This window comes from Gavia stellata, chromosome 13 (assembly GCF_030936135.1).
Source record: "Gavia stellata isolate bGavSte3 chromosome 13, bGavSte3.hap2, whole genome shotgun sequence".
In the NCBI taxonomy this organism is placed as follows: domain Eukaryota; kingdom Metazoa; phylum Chordata; class Aves; order Gaviiformes; family Gaviidae; genus Gavia; species Gavia stellata.
In genome coordinates, this window is record NC_082606.1 from 9,263,135 (window position 1) to 9,285,251 (window position 22,117).

Sequence of the window (22,117 nt, forward strand, 5' to 3'; positions counted from 1 at the left end):
AAACATGTCAACTAGAAGATTAAGCCTTTAATTAAATAGGTTTATTGCCTGGAGTTACACATGAGAACCACTGTTTTTCAATAAATCCTTCAATCCTAGTAAACTGCTGAGCTTTGAATCCCTCTTGAGTAATTAATGCAGCTTTTACCTTTCATGTCTTAGTCTGGGTTTTACCCAGAGAGAGATAAATACCCTTATGCAAGTTTATCCTTTGTTTAATATACACTCATTCCTGTAAGCTAACGCACAGGAACAAGAAAGGAAAGGGGGGACCCCCCCGCCCCGAGAACCCACAACTAATACCAGGTCATTCCGGGCTGCTATTTGTATCTATTGTTCTGCAGAAAATCTCCTCTTATACACTGCAGAGTATCTGTTGCTATTTAAAGTATGTTTTATCTTCCTTTGTGTGTAACAGGCTTTGTTTGTGAGAAGTTCTACTACGGATACAGTGATCTCAGCTCTTGGAGTGTTGTGAATTCACTGGGAGCAGGGAGCGGAGCCGGGCTCTTTCAGCCTAAAAGACAAAGCTGTTTACTACAGGAAGGTGGAACTCATTCTCCACACTGAACTTCCAAAACCGAGTCTTTCCCTAATTCTGCCCTGCAGGTTGTGTCTTTCATTTTATTCTTCTGGTCATTCTTAGTCCTAACACATGAGGGTGCTTTTATTCAAGCTACAGACTATTAATCACTTCAGGGCCAGGTTTGTTCCAAAATCTACTTCTCAAAAAAGGCAAAAAATTTCTTAAAGCTGTGTACTAACGTAGCAGCTGCCAGAACCCTGGCAACTTTCAAATCTAGAGCTAATCTGCAAGCGACAGATTAGCAAATCAGTTCTGATAAAGGCAGAAAATAGATTAGAAATAAAAACTGAATTCAAGTCCACGTTCCAGTCCTTTGAAACAGGCTTACAAATTCGAAGCATACAGTTGAGATTAACAAGATTTATACAGAAATCTGAAAAGCTCAAGTGTTACAAAACCGACCACAACACGAATTTTTATCTCTGATCTATGACGTACTGGAAAATCCAAACAGGCCAACAAGAAAACCCCCAAGCCAAAAGACCTGCTGAAAGTCACTGTGTCCCATAGGAAGGCCCAGAGCTCGGTTTCCTGTAAGCACAACTTATCAGCGACTGCTTAAAGGTACCACGTTGGATCATTATATCTTAAATTTAAATTTAGTTTGCTTTTCCTTCCCCCCCGACTCCCCTTCACAGAGAAAGAGGCCCTCCATCTGCATTTCAATGGAGCGCAACCTCGGGCTTCCTCTAGGTCTTCTGAAAGGCATTTCAGCCCATCAGCTCCGACACCTTCAGAACAAACAGGCTTGCGACATGTTTTATTACTGTTATTTACAAGTAACTCTCAGTCGAACGATTTCCCAGCACGAAGAGCCGCTGGGGGGGTGCGTGCCCCGCGGCTTCTCCTCGGGCTCTCCCCCGGGCGTCAGGGCTCGCTTCGCGACGCTGCCGCCGCGAAGGTCCCCCCTGCAGAAATCCTGGGGAAGCGTCTGGGGAGTACGTGCGGGAGCGGCACCGAGGGCGGCCGCCCGGCCCGGGCGGTGAGGAGCCGGCAGCCGCGGCCCGCGCTCTGCAGCGTGATGACGTTCGCAGAGCTGCCTTTGTAACCCGAGTCCTCCCACAAACGCCGCTCCCGCCCGCCCTCCCGCGTCCCGCTCCCCCCGGCCCCCGCCCGGGGCACCCGCCGGGGCGCGCCAGCTGCGCGCGGCGGGGCGGGGCGGGGCGGGGCGGGGCGCGCTGCCCGCATTAGCATACAGCTGGGCGCCCCCGCCCGCGCCCGGCCGGCTGGGCAGCCCCCCCCCGCCCGGCCCCATCTCACCGCCCTTCGCACCTCGGCCTGCTGTTCCGGCACCCTTAGGCGGCTCCTCTAATGAGTTTCATTAAAAAACCGGTCCCTTACAATGCTGGTATTCCGCTAATAATGGCTTGCAGGATTTAATTTTATAAGCAAACAAACTTGGAGTTAATTCATTCTTTCATGAGCTAATTTAGCCTTATTTTCACGATCCCTCTGAAGCAAACCCTAACCGCTCCTCAGGCACGCAAAATGGAAGACAAATGGAAAGGCTGGGTTCGTATCACACAGCATACAACTAAGGTTTTCAGTTGCATAGGCAAAATATTTTAGAAAAAAATCCGAGAAGCCATCGGCATAGACTCCACACCGGCTGAAAACATATATTTAAATCACTCACTTTCGTGTATTTTCTCTACGCAATAACAATCTAACACATATTTAGGATTCTCAGCAAATCAAGGAAGTCACAGCTCAGTAAAATCACAGTTTGAGAAAAACAGTAGTCCTGTATGCAAGACTCTAAGTTGTAATTTACCAGGTGAACTGTATTTATTTGCATGCATTTCAAGAAAGACTTGCGCCTAAGACAAATCTGCAGCCACACTCAGACGCCGAAGTTTTAAAAAAATGACTCCAGAACTTATTTCAGTTATTTAAGTGATAACATTTGGGATCAGAAACCAGAAAAACAGTTAAGTACTTTTAGCACCTAAATAAAAACTAGACAAAACATGGCAACTGATGACACACTACTAGAGAACTGAGAGTGACACGTGGGCAAAAGACCACCTTTGTCCCATTAACACCAGTTCTGCGGCTTACGCTTCAGTTGGATTATTAATTTTGAACTCTTAGCGATAAAAGCTCTTGAGAACTGGAAAAAAAAATCGGCCTTTGGTCATATCTGCTGTAGTACTTATCTAAGCATATTGAAAACCACATGCACTTTTCAAGCCATACTAACTGGTCAATTTCGCCGTGGTCATTAACATCATTTTTATCTAAGGTGAGCGTAATTAAGACAATGAAAAGGGCTTTGGAATCAAGATTTTTACACTTTGGACAGCTCAAAGTTATTCAGTAGGAGCATAATCTCTGCTGAGAAATACTATCACTGAAGGACTTTGAGCAAGAGCAGAAGTGGGTGTTGGCAAAGCAGCTTAAACTGCCCGTTCGTGCTTTTATACTACAGCAGACGCAGGGCAGAAAGAGGGACGTCACTGATTTTCTTAGATTCCTTTTATACCTGGAAAAAACCCTGTGACTTAAGGATTGAGTTTCATCCTTAACTGAGTTTCCAGGCCTTTTATTTATTTATTTTTAATCAATTCAGGCTGTTCTTTTTCCATTGTATTACAATGACAAATAAAAAGCAGCTTGAATAAGAACAAAAAGAGTATTACTTCTTAACTTTTCAATAATACATGAAATAAAATACAAATCAACTTCAAAGGCGACTTAGCAAATTTGATGAGTTTGAGATATTAAAAATCTATTTGAATAAGTCTAATGGCCAGACCAGCTAAAAAGAAAACAAGACCACTCAGAGCGAGCAGGAAATGAAGTCAACTAGAGTTTTAAAATAAATCTGGCTCAAAAATTAAGCAAATGTTAAAATAAAACCATGTCTGGTTACACTAATTACATAAAAAGGAGTTAAATTACTCATTTCCTAGCTCCTTCTGCCAAGATCATCTTCTTCAAGGGAAATTCAATTTATTTTTTTTCCCTAAAGAACAAAAATGGTTTGTATAAAGATCCCCCCCTCCCTTGACAAGGAAGTTTCATTTAGTGCTGAACCCCAATGAACATTTCTTGACCAAAAAAAACCCAAGAACAACTACGAGCATGTCAAACAAAAATAGGCAAACACCCTTATCAATGTTGACATTTCTCACTATGTTAGCCAATACTCATAATTTTCTTAAAATTTACTGAGGGTCCTCTAAAGTAAAGTAGTATTTAATTCCTGAATAAAGTCTAGACCTTATAGTTCAGGTTGTGTGTCAAATTCTCTCCTCTCCTACATTCACTATTTCAAGAAAAACAAATAGTAAATAAGTATAGTCTGAAATTAATTGATTATTGAATACTGTAAGAATTACGTCGCATACTTGGGGGATATTACTGAAATGCAGTTGCCATTAATAAACCACTCAATTTCCACTCCAGCCAGATGTGCCAACCTCTGCTCTGTACATATTTCAGGACTCTATCCTAAGTCATGCTGAGTTCCTGCAATTGCAAATGATGTCAAAGGGCACTCTTTGGGGACCTGGCAAGGCCACGACAGGATGCCTTCTGTTGAAGCCAATTATTCTGATGTAACAAAATTAAGGTTAATGCAAGAAATTCTTTAGCTGACTCACTTTTCAAGCCAAAGCTGATCTGCAAGCATGAGGATGAAATATAAAAGCAAATATCTTTTCTTCATTTTCCTAATCTGAGTTTATTTCTAACAGTCAGCAAGTATCCTTGAATCAAAACTGCAGATCAATCATTAGATGATAAACCAAGTCTGTATTACATTGAAGTTACACAACTACATTAAACTACAGCAGACCAAAGAGCCTTTATTCATTTTGGAGAGTCATTTTCCACTGTCACCTATTTTAATCAAAACTAAGCTATGATAAATATTTTATCCACTCAGTTTAAAAGAGAAACAAGAGATTTTTACATACATTTTGGCACTATCTGCATTTGACTGTATCTGGCTTAGCAGTATCGGAAGGTTCCACAAGTCAGAGAGAACAATTTTGTCACTGCAGTTTCAGTCACTCACTTCATCCCACATCATTAAGACCATGGGGAAAAAAGTTTTCTTTTGTATGACTAAATTTCAGTCTACCCCAGAACACTGTAAAGCTTTCTCTTTAACAACATTCTTTAAATATTAAATATGAGACAGTATTAAAAAAAATTCTAAAGTATTTATGCATCACTTCCTTCATTACTAAAAGTAACTGTGAACTTGTATAGAAACCTAAAGCTGGATACGCGTTTGGAAAGTACCCCCCTCCCCAAAAGCCCCCAGACACACGCAGCTTATAGAAAGTAACCAGTTCTTTTTGATGTTTACTGCAGTGGTTCTGAAATTAATATAAATGGATGTGTGACGTGCGAATGGCAGAGCCTGGAACTAATTCTGTTTTATAGAATACAAACCCTTCAGCAATTGGGGTACCTAATTATTTTGATGATAGGTGAAATTTTGCCTTGATCACACAGTACCCAGCTGTGAATCTGTTTTATAACAGAAAATTTCGCAGCATGTAACTGGTCTTTAAAATTACGCTGTAAACATGCAAACACATGGCACCACTAAAGTTAGCATGTTTTAAAAAGCTCTTTTTCCTTTAAGCATTTTTGAGAAGGGAGGAATGAAAAGGAAGAAACAGGGAAGTGAGCAATGCTACAAATAGATTCCGTTTACTGTATAATGCTTTTAACATTTCTGATCTATGAAAAGCTCGACTACATTTTTTCAGCACAGTTCTCATTTTTAAAGAAACTAAAAAAGATGGATTGAATTATTTCACTCTTCTTGGGGATTAATCTAGAAGTTGTTTCCTCTTCATTGTTACTTACACTACAGCTGTGCTCAAACTCCTCTCCTTTTAGAAAAAAAAATTAAATTTTGAGCCTGCGCACACTATGGTTCCACATTCCAACAGCTTCCTCCCAGTCCTGGCCCAGCATCTGCTATTGAAGACTAGTTCCAATTTACAATAAACAGCTTTTCCAGACCAGAACACTTGAAATTCAGTCCTTCTTGACTGCTTTTCCCATTCAATCTCCCTATTCACCATTTCAAGGAGAAAACTGTTCTGCCAATTATTACACATCTGGAAAAAATGCATGTATAAGCTGAAATGCTCTCAGCAGAAAGTTTCAGCTTTCTGCATATGGTCACAGCAGGATTTTATGGGCCACTGACCAGGCCAAAGTCTAAGTTTTCCCATCTTTCTCCTCCCCCTCATTTCTGCCCACCCCCACCCCAACCCTCTAATTGGAAACCCATAGCAGGTGCAAGTTGTCTGCCACCTTTTCCTCCACAAGAATCTCGAGTAGTTTCTTCCTGATAAATATTAATCTTACGGCCCAGTTTTAACCCACTAGGCTCTATGGCAATTTAAATGCATCAGCTGTAATTGCTATGCATAAATATGCACATGTTCAGAAAAATACCATTACCATTGATGCTTGTCTGTTGGTTGTTACAAGGCTAGATGCTCCATAATTTGAGTTCAGGCTTCCAATTGGCCCATTGTGGGATGGTCCCAATAAACTATGTATATCTCCATGGCCACCTGATAGGCTTGTTGAAGGCCCCACAGCATGGTTTCGTAGTACATGAATAGCATCATCAAGTCTGTCCAAGCGATCCTCCATTCGAGACTGCTGTTGGGATTTAAGAGGGACAGTAACAGCCATTACTGAATAAATCTGCAGACTCATTATACTGTAACAGTTTCTACCTTGGAGATATTAAAGATAGAAGATGAAATGCAGTATCACAAGACTTTGAAAGCACCTACCAGCACTACAAACAAACAGGAAAAAGGCAAGATATCTGGAGATTTTGCTCGAGATAGCATTCATTCCACAAATAGGTGGCAGCTTTTAAAGTGAAGCTTATTATAAGGTTAATGTTACTCAGCTTCTATTACATGGCATGAACAAGCAAAAAGGAAGTACTACAAAATAAGCTAACACAGGATGAGAAAGAATGATCATAAAATCAGCCTCACCACGTTGGTAACAATTAAGAGAGGCAGTGGCTTTTGAGAACCTGTATTACAAAAAAACTGGACAAAACTTTAAGTTATCATTTTCTAAAATGGTTCTTTAAACAGATTAGATATTTCAGAAATAAAAGCGAGTTCTGTACGTTACTGCAGAAAAGTCTGTCTTAAAATCACTTTCCTTTAAAAAAAAAAAAAAGACCAAAAAAACCCCAAAGCCAAACCAAGTCTGACACTGCAGCTCTCTAGAAACTGAAATAGCAGAATGTTGGAGTCAAAAGATGGGTCATACGCTACACTGATTTAAGTTTTTAATGGGGAATCTGAAGGAAGCATTAATTGAAACACAAAAAGGCACCATCTAAAGTGAAATAGTACCTCACAGACATCCTTTAAGAAGGACATTGCATCTTGCAAATGCTCGTGAAGTTGCTGTTCAACTCGATTTTTCTGGCAAAGTCAAGACAGAACAGGAAGCAAAGCACAGGTTAAGATTAATTCAAAAAAGAGGTGAGGAAACAGCTGATGTGCATGTCAGCAATAAATTGTTAGTCAAGTTAATGCAACAGAGATCCGATTATATTAAGATAAGAAAAGGCTAATATTTAACACTGCAGTTATGTTAGGATTCTAAGATGTACATAACTATTATATTTAATTGCAAAAATATTGAAGAAAAGAAAACTGATTTAGCTTAAATTTATTCTTGTTAGACAGAAAAAAGAAATTACATCTGCGGAAACTAGAAATATTAACAGGTAATCAAAACCTTCCCTCAAATTTTTCCCCTTTCCTTCCCGATGCTGTACCAGAAATAGAAAAAAGAAGTCAGTAACTTAAATCCTCTGCTGAATCTTCAAAACAAGAAAATTTACAATGCTGTAGATTATTTCCTGTGTGTTTTCTGTAAAATGTTTCACTAACTAATAAATGAACATTCTCCAATAACTAATAATTACAAATAAAATACATTAATACTTTAACAACAGAGTAATGAAAACAAGCCCAAGAGACTACCATTTCAGGGAGAGAGGGGGAAGGACAAGTAAATGCGAAGGCATGAAGTCTTTATCTTTTCTCCAGACTGAACTTTAGATAAGAATTAGCTATGGATTTGTGAAAAGGTACCAGAATCTCATAACAGCGCTTTAGCACCAGCTGTCCTCAGCACAGAAGCCTGATGCCCAAGGAACAGATGGTGAAAGACACACCCTGCACGTCTTATATTGTTCAACTGAACAGGCCGTTTGTTAGCAAAGAATTCATTTGTAATGCTATCCTACTGTTTCCTTTAATGATATGCAGGATTTATACAAACCCAAGCCTTCAACTCTTAAGGAAAAAGTACTATGTAGCTTTCAACAATTCTTACCAAGGAGTGTAGAGAGTTTTCATAGTTTGGAGATGAGGGGGCTTGTCCTCCACTCCTAGACCACTGACTGGCACCTGTCAAAATTGTCTAGGTTAACGCACAGATTCAGGCAGCGTAAGTGGGAAGCAGAGATGCAGTATTTCTCAACATAATTAAACCCAACATATTCTGCATAAAGGTAAGCTAACATATGGGCATACGAAGGAGGACAAATTCCTTCATTCTGCCTTATTGAGGGATAATTTTTATATCCTGGCATCTCTATGGTTAGACACATTATGGATGACAAAGCAGTAACATCTTCAAAGTACTTCAACATCAAAAGAGTGGACTAAACACACACACTATCTGAAATACCTGCCTTCTGCCAGTGCCACCATAAAAAGACTGCTGAATTCTTTCTTCTCCAGATCATGTTCAGTATATGTAGGCATATCTTTAATAGTGTTAAAATATACAACAAAAATATTTAAATAAATCAAATAGGCACTGAATCAAGGATCACTGGAAAACCATTTTTATGACACCTCTCTACTAAATAAGGAAACTTAAAGAAAGCTTTTAGATCTAGTTCTATCTTGTCTAGTTCTAGATTATGTTGTCTGGATTATAATGCATTCCAAGTTTAGAAGAGTAAAAATACACCCAAGTTATTCCCATTTGTTATTTCAGATAAATTTAAGGTAAATTGGCAGCTAAAGAATCAGTGACTGTGCAACAAGTCAACAATTATATCCATGTTACCTATACACCGCAAATTCAAATACGTATCTATTCTAATATGACATAAATATACCCAATTACCATGTAAAATTTAGAAATAACTAGATGTGAAATGCAGTAACTAATAAAGCAGTACTTCCAAAACAAAACCTGAAGTTAGTACAACATGTATTTTTCTCACCAACTAATAATGCATCTTGTATAAAGATACTACATGAAATTCTATGTCCATTAGAGACAGCTTCCTTTCAGCCATACAAATGTAATAATAAAGCAATTACATTAATAAATTATGGACATACAATCCAAAGCAGCTCATTAAAGGAAGAGCCTGTGGGCTTGTTCTTTCAATAACAGCCAGAGCTGTACGTCTGGAAAACTGGGAAAAGGTTTAATAACATTACAGTTCCTTTGTTCAGAAAGCTGCAAGTAGTTACCTTTTAAAGAAGGGATTTTATTTAACAAAAAGAGTACAGCTTGCATAGCTGTTAAAATACCTAAATATTTCCTTTCTAATTAAAAAAAAAATAAACCATCTCCAATTTCATAAAAGCCCAGAGCTGCCATAACTGTGCTGGAATTCTCTTTTAAAATAGAACGACATCAGTGAGTAAGTTTATAATTACCAACCCTCACACTCACACAGCTACTCTGGGTCTGGATCTGTAGTCTCGCTCTGCATTATTGTCATTCCTGAACTTGGGAATAATTCTTGGAGTCCCACTTACTTTTGCAAAGCATTAATGAAACAACTTTAGAATATTTTGGCTCAGTGTAACATTCCAATTTTTATCTGGTCAAAACTCCATTTTCAGAGACAAGACCATAGAGTCAAGGCTTTAATGAGCGCTCACTACTAACAGGAGTGAGCGTACCACTTCCTAGGATAAAGCATCAGCTGAATATTAAGGAGAAAGGCAACCAGTTAAGGAAAGAAAGCAAACAGACTCAACGCCTGCGCATCTAGTCTGATGAGTTTGGGGTTTTTTTTAAATGGAAAAAGGTACTATTTTCCTTAATGTAAGCCGAGAACAAACCTCTGAGTGGGATTTCTCACAAAGGAAACAAAAAGAAAAGGGGGGAGGAAATACTCAACTACTCCTCCTCTCAAAGGAAGGACCCAACTGCAACCTGCAGTTTTTAATCACACCTCTAGTAATGCTAGTGCTCTTTCTGCGCGGTGGCATACTCTGTCTCCACGTCTGCGCAGGATGCCAGATGGCACCGATTTCCTGCCTTCCTCATTCCACTCCCCCGCCTAGAAGTTTGTGCATGAAATCCACCAATTATGTTAAAAAGCATCCTGGCACCACAAGCCCTGCAATTAACAACTGCAGCTTTTAGTGCAGTACCAACATAGCAGCATGAAAAAACAAATAAGCCAGGCAAGTGTCGGGATTTACAGGGGTCATCGATAGTAATCACTGTAGTATTGCTCTTGCTCTCCAAGTCTCCCCAACACTAATCCCCTGGCTCCCCTTTCAAACACACACTCGCATCCGAGCCGGCACAGGGCTGGTTTTGCATCCTCAGAACCGACCGAACCCTTCCAAATACCTCTGATCCCGGGAGAAGGATTCCTAAAATACCAAGGCTCCGACCATTCAGATCCACGTATTAACTTCACACACATATACACAATCATTACAACTACGCAAGAAGCTAAGCTCTGGGCATGTTTATGTAAAATGCAAAATTAAATGAGGGCTGGGAAGATGAGAAACACACTATTGTCTCATAATTCTTGGGGGTTTTCATCATGTTGTTCTCAAAGCTTTTAGTTAAATTAATAAAAAAATGTCGTTAGTCCTTATTCAGTAACATAATAGCCAAATAGTCAAACATGAGCTTATACACTTAAGTGTCTCATGAAGTCACTATCTCTCAATGCTTTAAATGACAAATAGAGTGCTCCGACTGTAATTTACAATTAAAGGATAAGTAAATTATGACTTATTCAAATCTATATACTAATAAAAATGCTGAATAAACAAATAACTAACTGCAAAAGAGTAAAATCACAATGAAGGCTAAAATGCTCCAAAATATATTTCAGTATACATAAAACATTTGTTTTATCTGCAATAACTTTTTGGGTCAGGACAGAAAATGGCTACCAGGAGTATAAATAGCAATAAATATAGTAGTAATTACTTTACATTGTGCTTCACTGTGTTCTTAGTGACTCATCTGGGAATAAAGATAAAAGTCCAGATTCATAAATGAAGGTAATTAACTACTGGAGCAATTTACCAAAGGCTTGATAAATTCTGTATCCCTGGAATTAAAGGGGGTGGGGTAGGAGGGTATAATTGTAAAGCAGATGCTAAGTTCGCGCCTGAGAAGGATTTCAGTATTTGTTTATATCTACTACTGTCTCAGCCATTGGAATCCAGAATAAGGAACACAAATCAAAGTGCAAATTTTGGAGAGTTTTACATTTGATACAGGTTCCAACAGGCAAAGGCATCAACAACAAAGGGAAAACTCTAATTTTAGGGATCTCCAATTTGTATTCTAAAACCAGAAATTAGCTAGCACTTTCATGCTTACAAAATTAGGTGTGGTATCCAATCAGAGAACTCCAATTGGGATCTTTAAAATTTGAAATACTTTGAAATGTCAGAAGTTCTTCCTTTCAGCCACAGAGCTCTTCTCAATATTTGCTTTGATGTTAAAACAAAACAAAAAAATAATGACAATTTTCTGGTCTGATCTGCCTTTTCAGTACAAGGATACACAAAACATTTTTTGCCAACTGTAATCACTAAATCAAAAATCCCATTAATCCCATCATTACTCTATTCAACATGGATTTTTCAGTTATAGAAACAAAATGCTCAAAGCAGCTGCTCAGGTATGCCACGTCAGATATTCATTAATCCATTAAGTCCACAGAAAAGCAGAGCAGTGTCCATTACACATAAGTGAAGTATGAATGATGAAAGTTTTCTGAGTGACATCGCATATATAGATCTGCATATTCACATACATACATATAGACTGCATTTTGCATGCAATAACTTTACTCTAGGTTACAAAAGTGTTCAGCTAAGCTCATTCTGTACACCTTTCACCGTAAGTTAATTTTATTTTTTATAAAAATCAAAGCACCATTGCAAAAAAGTGACCAATGGCCAGGAGTCTGCAGGGATATATTAAACAACAGAGAATGGGAAAACAGACTGTTGTATAAACATTAAATAATTTAACAAATTGCACTATAGAAAAGAACAGGGTTAAAGTTACATCATCTTGCTTGTAATTCTAGTTCTTTGTTAAACAACAAATTTAAGTCAATGGAGCTTTCACAGTCCTCTCTATATGGAGAACAGCTGTTCAACTTTTACTAGACAGCTGAGGCCACAGTGTCTGTGAAAGCTGCACTACCCACTAATAGCTGTAGGCAGCTGCCCACAGTTCATCTCCACACTGGAATGCTTCTTCCCACATTCACACTACAAACACACAAAGCACAGGTGACAGAGGTGGCTGCAATACAGAGCATTTAGTTTGAAAAATGCCAGAAATTCTTCTCCCATAGAATGAAAGCATTCATGAAAGATATGAATGAAAAGCTATCCTGTGTAAAAATTGGATAGTCTCATAGCCTACTATATTTTCATTAGAGGGAACACGCATCTGCTGTGTTTGTCACTGAAAGCTGCCGCAGAGTTTGAACGTACAGCTTTAAAAAAACCCCAACGAAACCACTCTTATTTCTCTTCAATGGTACAGATCTGTACAGGTATCTTTATAGCCATGATAGTATATGGTCATTCAATGTTTTCAAAGATTATTTTAATAAGCTAATTTTCAAAGCCAGTTGCCAGGATTTAAGGTGAATGCTCATAACAAAATATTTAAGAATCTGGATTCATAGATCTGGGTTTAGTACAATGGAAAATTAAACAAAATATACAAGTAATTATGGAAGGAAGCTACTGTTGATTTCACTGTGATTCCAAACAGGATGTTTTCAAAACAACAAACAAGTTATTGACAAACGGCTAGTCTCTACCTGTAAGAGGCGATGGTGATCCAACTGGTGTTGATGGATTCGACGGAAAACTACTGCTGGTATGATCGGGAGAATAAATCTAACAACAGACAAAAGAGGTTGTGTATCAATACATGTCATAATACACAATCAAAAAACCCCAGCTATTAGGATTCCTTTTCATGCTTTTAATTGTCACTCTTGATGCTGGATTGATAAAAAACCAATTTGATTCTTCACAATCACAGCTCTGCTTTATTACACTCAAGGCTCTAAAAACATCCAGAGAACTTTCATTTTCAAGCAGCTGTCAAAACAAGCACAGCCTGTATTTGACAGCGACACAAGTATAACTCATCTTCCTTTTACTTTAACAGCAGCAGAAATTACAGCCTTTTTATCACTGAAGGGGAACGATGTATGTAAGAGAGAACAGTACACAGATAATTGTAACAAACAAAACTTCAGGAAAATGTGGAGGAATAACGACTTCCCAAACTTTAGAGAGATAAAAGATTTTAGCAGTCAACACATGTTATCTTCTAAAAATTAATCCTTCAGAAGAGAAAATACCAAGAACGCATTCAACTCTAGTTACTATTGGTACCTAACTAAACAAAAACCATCTGAAATTTTGTTGGTCTTTCTATGTATTGCAGCACATAATTTTTCTCTCTTATTTCTCTATCAGTTGCTCCCTTAAGATACTAAACCTCAACATGCAACAATTCATTCTTTGCTATTAATGCAATTAAAAAGTTTTGATAAATACAGAAGACATAATGCTTAAAACTTCAATTAAACCTTAAAATTTCAAGATTCTTGGAAAATTAATTTTGTGAAGGGGACTAAATAGGTTTAGAGGCTGACTATGGACTTTAGAACATATTTTTATAGGCCATCAGTTCAAATCTGTTTTACTTGAGCAAAGACCAGGATTTCTTAAGTCATCAGATGACAGTTAAAAAATATTCACTGGCACTGTGGTTGATGTCTCTTCACACAGACAATATGACATTTCAGCATTTAGCTGACAATAAACTGGGACTTGGTTAAGTTGCATATTGTATTTTTTGAACTGACAAAACTAGGACCCGATAGACCACATGCTCCTTCCTGGTCTATCATACTTTTTCATTAGAAAAGACCATCAGTTCTCTAATGGAAATACCTCTTCCTTTTCATACATGCTAGAAAGAAAATACATTTAAAAGAACAAACTACTTCAGACCATTATAGGAAATTCATGCATTGTACATCAGTATAAAAATAAATCTTGGGTGTCAGTATGGGAACTGTAGAGAGTTCCAGACAGATAAGATACAGAAAATTAAAATGATGTCAGAACAAAGGCCATGAAGTTTCCTTTGAAACTGATTGTTTTCCACCACTCTACCTGCCAATTCTATTTTGCTATATTTTATAAGAGGGAAAACCTACATTATACCAAAGCCACAACTAAAACACGAGGTCAGAATTATTCTGCATGCAGTCCCTGGCCACTGTGCTGTTAAATGACCAATGATGAACAACCCTGACACCTTCTGCCAGGCTTAAACGGTAACATGACTCATTTTACTGCAACAAATGAGACTCCTCCTCCTATCAGTCATGGTCCATTCCAATCAGCAGGGTGCCAATATGCCAGAGTCTAATGAAAAGGCTCTTAGACAAAAGCTGCACAATTGAGAGCCTGCAGAGCCAAACCTCGGCGCTGTTAGTCCAATTTTTTAAACACTACAGTGTACATTTCAGTTAGTCTTTGTTATGTTAATGTTATTGAGTCTAAAGCAACAAAGAAACTTAATTCATGAATTACTTTTAGAAGTCAACTTCCCTACATTTTCTTTTCTTTTGTGAGGGGACCAGCGGCTATTTAACTACCGAGACCGTACAAAGGCCTTTACCCTAGTTCTGAGGTAGGAATCAAAACATAAGTTATCACAAAGAGGTCTGATATAATCAACGAAGTTAAACAGTCCTCCTGTTTGATCTCCTCTAAATTAAAGACCAAGTGTTTTGATTTGGCATTAGGCAATGAAATAAACCAGATGTTTCTCCTGCCATATAACCCTCCATGGGCACAATCTTAAAGGGTTATTGTTTGGCAAATGTTCAGGGAAACACATTAGAAATGGCACGAATACCCAGATTTTCTTTTCTTTCTATCTATACTAGTTCATTATCCAAACTAATGCATAATCCACAGGGCTTTGGGAACTTTGTGTAAATACTTTCATGTACAATTCTCTTTCTTGCCTACCCTGAGATTAAGACCACAATTATCCAGGCTTAAACCTAAAATAAAAGAACCTTTGCAAATGTATTATCTGGCCTTACATGTTTAATCACATACTATTCTGTATGGTCTTTAATACCTAAACTGAAGAACAAATGTCGTATCCTCTGATGTTTCGCACATGAAAGGCCTATTGTGAGATGTACATCAACAGAATTTTAAAACTAGAAATTCCTCTCAACAGTTGCAGCTGTAGTATTTAAAATCCTAACAGAAAGGCATATAGTGTCGTCTTAGAAAAAAAAGAAAAGGTAAATCCAATCGCAGTATTTAAATAAAACTTTGTTCAAACAGAAGAACATTCTTGGTTTACTAGCCATCGAAATTCATGTGCGCTAGCTTCACCTGCAGGAGAGACCACCTCCCTCCGTGAGCGGTGCTCCTTGCCCAACAAGCGCAGAAAGTGTGCTGGGTGTGCGTGTGTTGCGGGGTGCGGGGGAAGCAGATGGATGAGGCGAGGGATTTGAAGTGTGCAGACTATGGCATGCACTGATAGAGCAGATGGAATGCATCACCATCAGCTATGACAGAAATGATTTATGGAATGACCTGGCTGCTCCTGCCAAGCAACAACATGGGATGACAGAAACAAGTTTCTATGACAACCAGAGCCCACCCACCAGTTAGATTAAACATTTCTGCCCTGACTTCCACTCGCAATATATTTAGAGTTTTTTCCTCAAAACATCAGCCTGGTTTTCTCAGCTAGTGACTTGGGCAAAAATACCTGAAAGGACAAGAAAATAATTTAAAAAAAAGGAGAGCAGTGGAAAACATCATGAAGTCCCGCAGGTCTAACTGGCCAGCGTGTCAGACTTAAGAAGAGAAATTTTGATCAGGCTGCAGAACAGCAGACATCCCAATACATCTGCAGAGTAATGAACAGCCTGAAGTATGTAAGCATTGCTATTTCTCAGAGTCACAATGATCCCAGTTCTTTTCTGACAGCTCTCAAACAGACAAAAAGAGAGTGTTAACTCCCCTCTGGACTCATGAATTGTTATCTACTTGCTGAATCCCCAAAAGCAACAGGGACAACATTTTTCTCCTCAAAGCCAGTAGGTCAGAGTTCTCCTACCCAATATGGACATTACAGGCATTATCAGATCTAGTAATCTTTTAACATATGACCCTCTGGGGGATGCAAGGGTAACAGGATCTGCACGAATATGCACATTCACATTCCCTGGTATGACGTGAGGGATGCAGAATCCAACCCTGGAATGGTCTTTTGGGGCTGCAAAGTAGTCATTTCTATCTTTTAAATCAGACTTAGTCTCCCTGTTTGCCACGTACAGGAAATACAAAGTGCTCCCCCAGCCACCACTCCTAACTCTGAAATTTCTGCTGTACTGTATCGGTTACTGTTTTATAAAAAGTACATCAGATTGTATTAATGCAAAAATAATTGCTGTATGCACACATATGTAAACAGAGCTTTTGGTACACTGAAGATACTTGCAGTGTTTTACATTATCTACGTTATTCCAACAAGAGTTAAAGAGTTTAAACTTTATGCATATACAGCATTTTAAAGGCTGTTCCATAAGTTATAGCTATACAACACAGCATTCAAAACCTCTCAGTTTTATAAGGCCATTGAGAAAACATTTTAAACCTTGAGGCAGGATCTGCTTTAAGAGTAATGTTAAAAATATTTGTCTTTAACTAGAACACTACAGAAAAAAAAATAATAAAATCAAACCCTAAAGTTTTTATGATGATCTTTTACTTTGTCTGAACAATTTTCTAAACTGTATCTGCCCTAAATTTTTGATCACTTAAAAAAAAAAAGGAAGTCAGAACAAACCTTCTACAAATAAAAGCATTTTCCACTTGCTTAATTATAGACATTTGTCTATGACATTGTACCCTACTACATGATTTTAACTTCATACATGAAAACTGCTGATTTGATATTATAAAATCAATGAACACATAAATAATGGATGCAATGATCAAAATAGGTTTTTCAGATCTGAATATTCTAACTGCTACTTACAGATGCCAATGCCTTTCCAAGTGCATCACCTGTCTGTGAGCTTCCAGCACCATTTCCTCTGTTTCCTGGAATGTGGAAAGCAAACCCAACACTTATTTTTAAAGCTAAAATTTCATTTACTTTTACTATTTTATTCACCACATACAGTTGAGCAACCACTTTTTAAATGGATATTCTGAGGAAGTCAGTGTCAACAGAATCAGTTCGCATTATACTAAAAAATTGAATTAAAACAATTAGATTTAAATTTAGATGCTCTCCTCTTTAAAGTCAAACGGTTATCACTGTGATAACTTAAGGACCAACAAGTGAAAGCAGTTAGAAAAAAGGACTGAAATTGTTTTTCTAGGATCACAAGCTAATTTTAATAAAATATGAAAAGAAAATAAAAATCAGAAAACTGTATTATTGCAGCTTATTTCTAAACTGTTATCACTGAAGTGCTGCACGTTTCATTAATTCTTAAAGCCAAAAATCACTGAATAGTTCCTTGTGTGTCTCCTTGCTCCCCCTCTCTAATTCCCTGTGTTGTACTCTCATCTTTATTTTAGAAAATCCCTGAAAAGCTCTTATCCACCAAGCTTTGTCACCCCTGCTCTTAGTTGCATGTCAGCAGCTTTGCGTGCCCTTTTGCTTCACACACCATCAAGCCAAGAGAAGGTCTGAAGCCCTGCCAACTGGAGACACAGAAAGGACCTGAATCCTTTGAATTATCTGCTTTACTGTAGAAGACAGACCCTTTAAAAGTCAGTCTCCTCTCTCCAATTATCAACTTCTAATGACAAAAAATTGTATTTAATGTGAATGTAAGCCATTCACATCAGAAATCCAAATCATGCAACACTCGCTGTTTCCAGTTTGTGGCAAACTTGGATTTTGCAGCCTGAATTTCCCATGCAGATTCCTTAACTGGGTTCTCTTTAAAGATCTGAGTGTAAAACATCTCCCAGATCAAAGTCAATACAGTCACTTTAACTAAATTTAGCTTACTTAAAATGAAGCTAAGTGCAAATCATACTGAACCGACAAGGGACAAGGGGTACCTACAAGCATTTAATTTCTACAGCTGTATCTTCAGATGTGCAAATATGTGCAAGGAACAGATGATCATCCTATATTTCATGCTTTCTAGGTAAGCATGGAAGAGACTAAACCAGCCACCATACTGGCTGCTCAGTAATCTCTAAATCAGTTAAGAGAGGAATTTACGATGCAGTTTATCAAGCTCCCCACAGAAACAGTCTTCCTGCCTTTCTCCTGCACAGTACCTTGGTGATACAGCAGCTCTGAAAACTGCAGCACCAGAACTACCTATATGAACGTGTACATATATGAAAATATGGAAGGATAATTGCCATTAAGTTAGATGGATATAATCTCCTGAGCATAGGCTTGGCTGTGAAAGCAAATAAACCAGTAAGTCTTAAGCTGACTGCAAAACAATTTGCCTCATTCTCAGCCATACTGAGAACAGAAATGTCACAGTGGTGTGGTATCCCTGATCAACAAGCATCCTTTAAATTAAATCTTACTACTTTTCTGCATCATGCAGCCCTAAACTTCATTTTTTTGTAAAATTAAAAAGGAAGAAGAACTGTTTACCCAGAATATTATCGGATCCATTGACAGGTGGAGTGTGTGAGGCAGCTACATAAGGTGAACTGCTGGTACTGCCACGATGGAAGCTAGACATCGGAGGAAGACTGGCATTTATATCTGTAGGTGAGACTGAATGTGGGGGATAGCTCTAGAGAGAAGAGAAAAAGACATAAGACATTAAGTAGTCTTTAAATAAATGTTGATTTTTTTAAGATACCAAATATACAACACCCAGCTCTTTAATAAAGGGACCCATCCATCCTCTGAACAGACCACTATACAGTCACAGATTTTTATTTATACAGCAGACATAAATAAAAGGACATAAATCTAATACGGTAAGTTTGTGATTTCTGACAACTGGGTTTTTAACTGACATACAAGAGCAGCAAACAAGAAACGAATCCTTGTAAGTCAGATCTCCATACACAAGTACAAATACATTAATCTGTGCTGCGTATCTTACCAAACGGTCATGTGTGTGCAGGCTGCCGTAACTGCCGGACTGGGACATGTGGGAAGAGGAGCCTCCCAGCATCCCACCGTAGCTGGGCTGGCTCATGCCATTGGATGAACTCCAGAGGTCAGAAGAATTGTGGGTCCCATCTTTTTTTATTATTATTTATTTTAATAAAAAAAGAAAACAAAAAAAATACATTTAATGAAGAAGAGTACCGAGTTCTACTTTCCTTTACAAATTTATTTTAAAAGAATACAGAATTCAGCTACTCAGACTAACATCAGCAGGGAAATGGGGACCAGTTTATACTGCATCTTCTATTTCCATGCCACCACACTGTTGCTATATTTATTTAAAAAAACCCCAAAAAACCAACAGAGACTTTATAGCTGAAATACAATCCAACCACAGCTGAGAAAATACCAAGTACTTCTGCTAATTACACAGACCTTCAAGTAAGGTCAGATTTATATCAAGAGGGTTGATAAAAATTCCAGACTGAAAGAAATAATAAAAAAGGGGGTGGAGGGGAGAGAAGTTTGGCTAAGCAGAGCTCATCATAAACATACAGTGCAAAACATCTATTAACCTAAAATAAGCGATTTATAGTCTAAAATACCTTAGTACCATAAAAATATAAAATCATTTCATAATAGCAGATTTAAGTAACTAAAATGAGTAAATTACATAAGCCTTAAACCCGTGTGTCAATGCAGTTTTCCTTCTGTAGCACAAACTGAAGTGCTCTGTAAATTCCTATACTGAGAGACTATGCTTTCAATATGCTCCAAAACCTCATCAGACTACAGTACGAGCTAATTGTATGACGTGAGGCCGAGGAAATGAATTCTGCCCTCGTTTTGTTCAATGCAAAACCGTTTTTTTTTTTGGCATGCTGGATATACAAGCATTTGAGAACTTAAGACTGTTAGCTGATATTGTACAGTCAAATTCCAGAAGAGTCAAGAAGCCCTCACTTCATTTTTCTCTATCACTCCAGCGTGCGGCTCTGAAGCCCCTACAAATCAAAGGATGGGGGATTCTGTCCATCTGGCCTGGTGTATAATCCCCTTAAATTTCAGTCAGCAATTTATGTCATGAGAAAAACTTTAAATCAGTAGACAGCTCCCTTCATCTAACTGTTTTAAAAGTATATAAAACTTAGTATTAGGTTCCAGCACAATATGTTACCTTTATGCTTCCTCATTCATTCAGTACAACAGTGGCTGACTGCAGATTTCTGCCTAAAGGACAAGTCACATCTACCCATATATTTAAAGTCATTTTACCCACCTTGCATAAAGAAAGTGCTAGCAAACATACTGCTTGGTGGCTTAGGAGATGGGTAATTTGGAGATTCTCTGTTGAAATCATCAGAACTCGGGGATGGTGCATACACCTAAATATTGGAGAACAATAAAAAAGCTTAGTAATATTTGGGTGTCACACCCTAAAAAACCCATAACATCATACAGACACAGATAGAAAGCACAAATAAAAAAAAAAGAACAGTGTAGCAAGCTGCAGCATTTGTTGCCCTTGTTTTATTTGCTTTTTAGCAAGTTGCCACAGTACAGTGGAACTACAGTAGAATGATCCTAACAACACACTTTCTGGTGTGCCAACTCAGCCAGGTGGCCTGATAAAAGCTTGAATGCTGATTTTGCTTTCTAAGTGCATGACTCGCACAGACTTGTTGCTCAAGATAAAAAAAGCAAGATAAAACAACTGGGCCCCAAACAAATTTTATTTTAAAACAACTGTATGCCTGTTTGAATATTTAATTAGCTGGCATCCCAACAATCAGAAAAAGAACATCCAGTGACAAATGGGAATATTTTAATGCAACCATTGTACCATCCATTCAGAAACTTGTACGCCTTTGTATAGTCAAAATACATGCAACGCAAGTCCTAAGGAATAACCTTAAAACTGCAACATCGAGCAAATTATTTTCACACTGGCCTAGCATTAAAGAACACCAGCATCATTCTTTTTTCAGTGTAACACCACATTGGAATGACCTTTCTCAACTTGCAAACAATGCATTTTCTTAACAAGTTAGAAATTGTAGGGTGCCAAATAAACATAACGATTAGAAGTCTTCCGCTGCAGTGACTCTAAGCAGAACTATAAAGCATATTCAGGAGTGAGTAAGTCAAATCAACAAAGCCAGTATTCACAGACTCAAGGACTCCACCCACAACGTTAGTTGTTCTAGGCAATGCTGTTTCTTCACACCAGTGTTTTGGTCAATATACTGAGTACTGCAATATGACTAGTGTATGTTAAAAGAAAAATATTTTTAAACAGCAAATTAACAAATATGGCAGCAAAAATAGCAAAATGTGAGACTGAAACCAGAGCATCTTTTTGCTACAAAGTAAAAAATGTGGTATTTTTATTTTTAATCATTCGCCTTACTTGTAAATACATAAGGCTTCATAAACGCATATATTAAGAATAATTTTAAAATTTTAAAGCTTACATAATGCAACTTACAAAGTGCACTATGCCCTAAAATTCAAAAGTTAGTATTTTTATCCCTTCCTATGAAAATACAGGCACAGGCATGTATTTCCAACATTCACATCTCTCCCTTGTCTTTCTAGGACGTTGTTTACCAAGCAAGAGGAGGGCCAGGAAAACCAAGCCGGCCAACAAAAAAGCCTAAGTTCCCTAAGAGAGACCCGCTGCTCTCCCGGAGGGTGATTGTTCTGATACGGATATTGAGAAAGTGAAGTGGGCAAGTCCAGCTTTTATTTGCATACTAATACCACTCCTCCCCAGTCCCAAACGCTTTTCTAGCCTGCTGTTGTCAGACCAAATGGCTGGGCATGTGCCTGCAGACAGCACCCTTTTATATCGGAGGGACTGACCGACCACTCTCTTAGACTCGTTTTACATCAACAGAGTTTCAGTAAAATCTATCAAACTACAGTAGGATGGAATCAGGACAAGGGCACAAGGAATGAAGCCAGGGCATAGCTGTCCTTACGAGCCATGTAATGAAAACGGCAGCAGGCAAAAAGACACCTGATAAAAAGGAGTCAAGTGGAAAACTTAGGACTTTTAGTTGCATGCTTGTT

At 38.1% G+C, this 22,117-nt stretch overlaps 1 protein-coding gene across 3 annotated transcripts in view; it reads right to left on the reverse strand.

Moving 5' to 3' along the window:
* TCF12 (transcription factor 12) overlaps window positions 1-22,117 on the reverse strand; it is a 174,126-nt gene that overhangs the window by 11,906 nt on the left and 140,103 nt on the right. The window contains exons 9-16 of one of the 3 annotated variants that reach the window (XM_059823913.1): window positions 20,322-20,427; window positions 19,035-19,174; window positions 18,572-18,716; window positions 16,970-17,034; window positions 12,690-12,768; window positions 7,946-8,019; window positions 6,952-7,023; window positions 6,023-6,229 (exon numbers count right to left, since the gene is read on the reverse strand). In XM_059823913.1, the coding sequence (XP_059679896.1) occupies window positions 6,023-6,229; window positions 6,952-7,023; window positions 7,946-8,019; window positions 12,690-12,768; window positions 16,970-17,034; window positions 18,572-18,716; window positions 19,035-19,174; window positions 20,322-20,427 (888 nt within the window). The remainder of the gene's footprint in view (window positions 1-6,022; window positions 6,230-6,951; window positions 7,024-7,945; window positions 8,020-12,689; window positions 12,769-16,969; window positions 17,035-18,571; window positions 18,717-19,034; window positions 19,175-20,321; window positions 20,428-22,117) is intronic. The other 2 variants (XM_059823915.1, XM_059823914.1) reach the window with 2 other exon arrangements.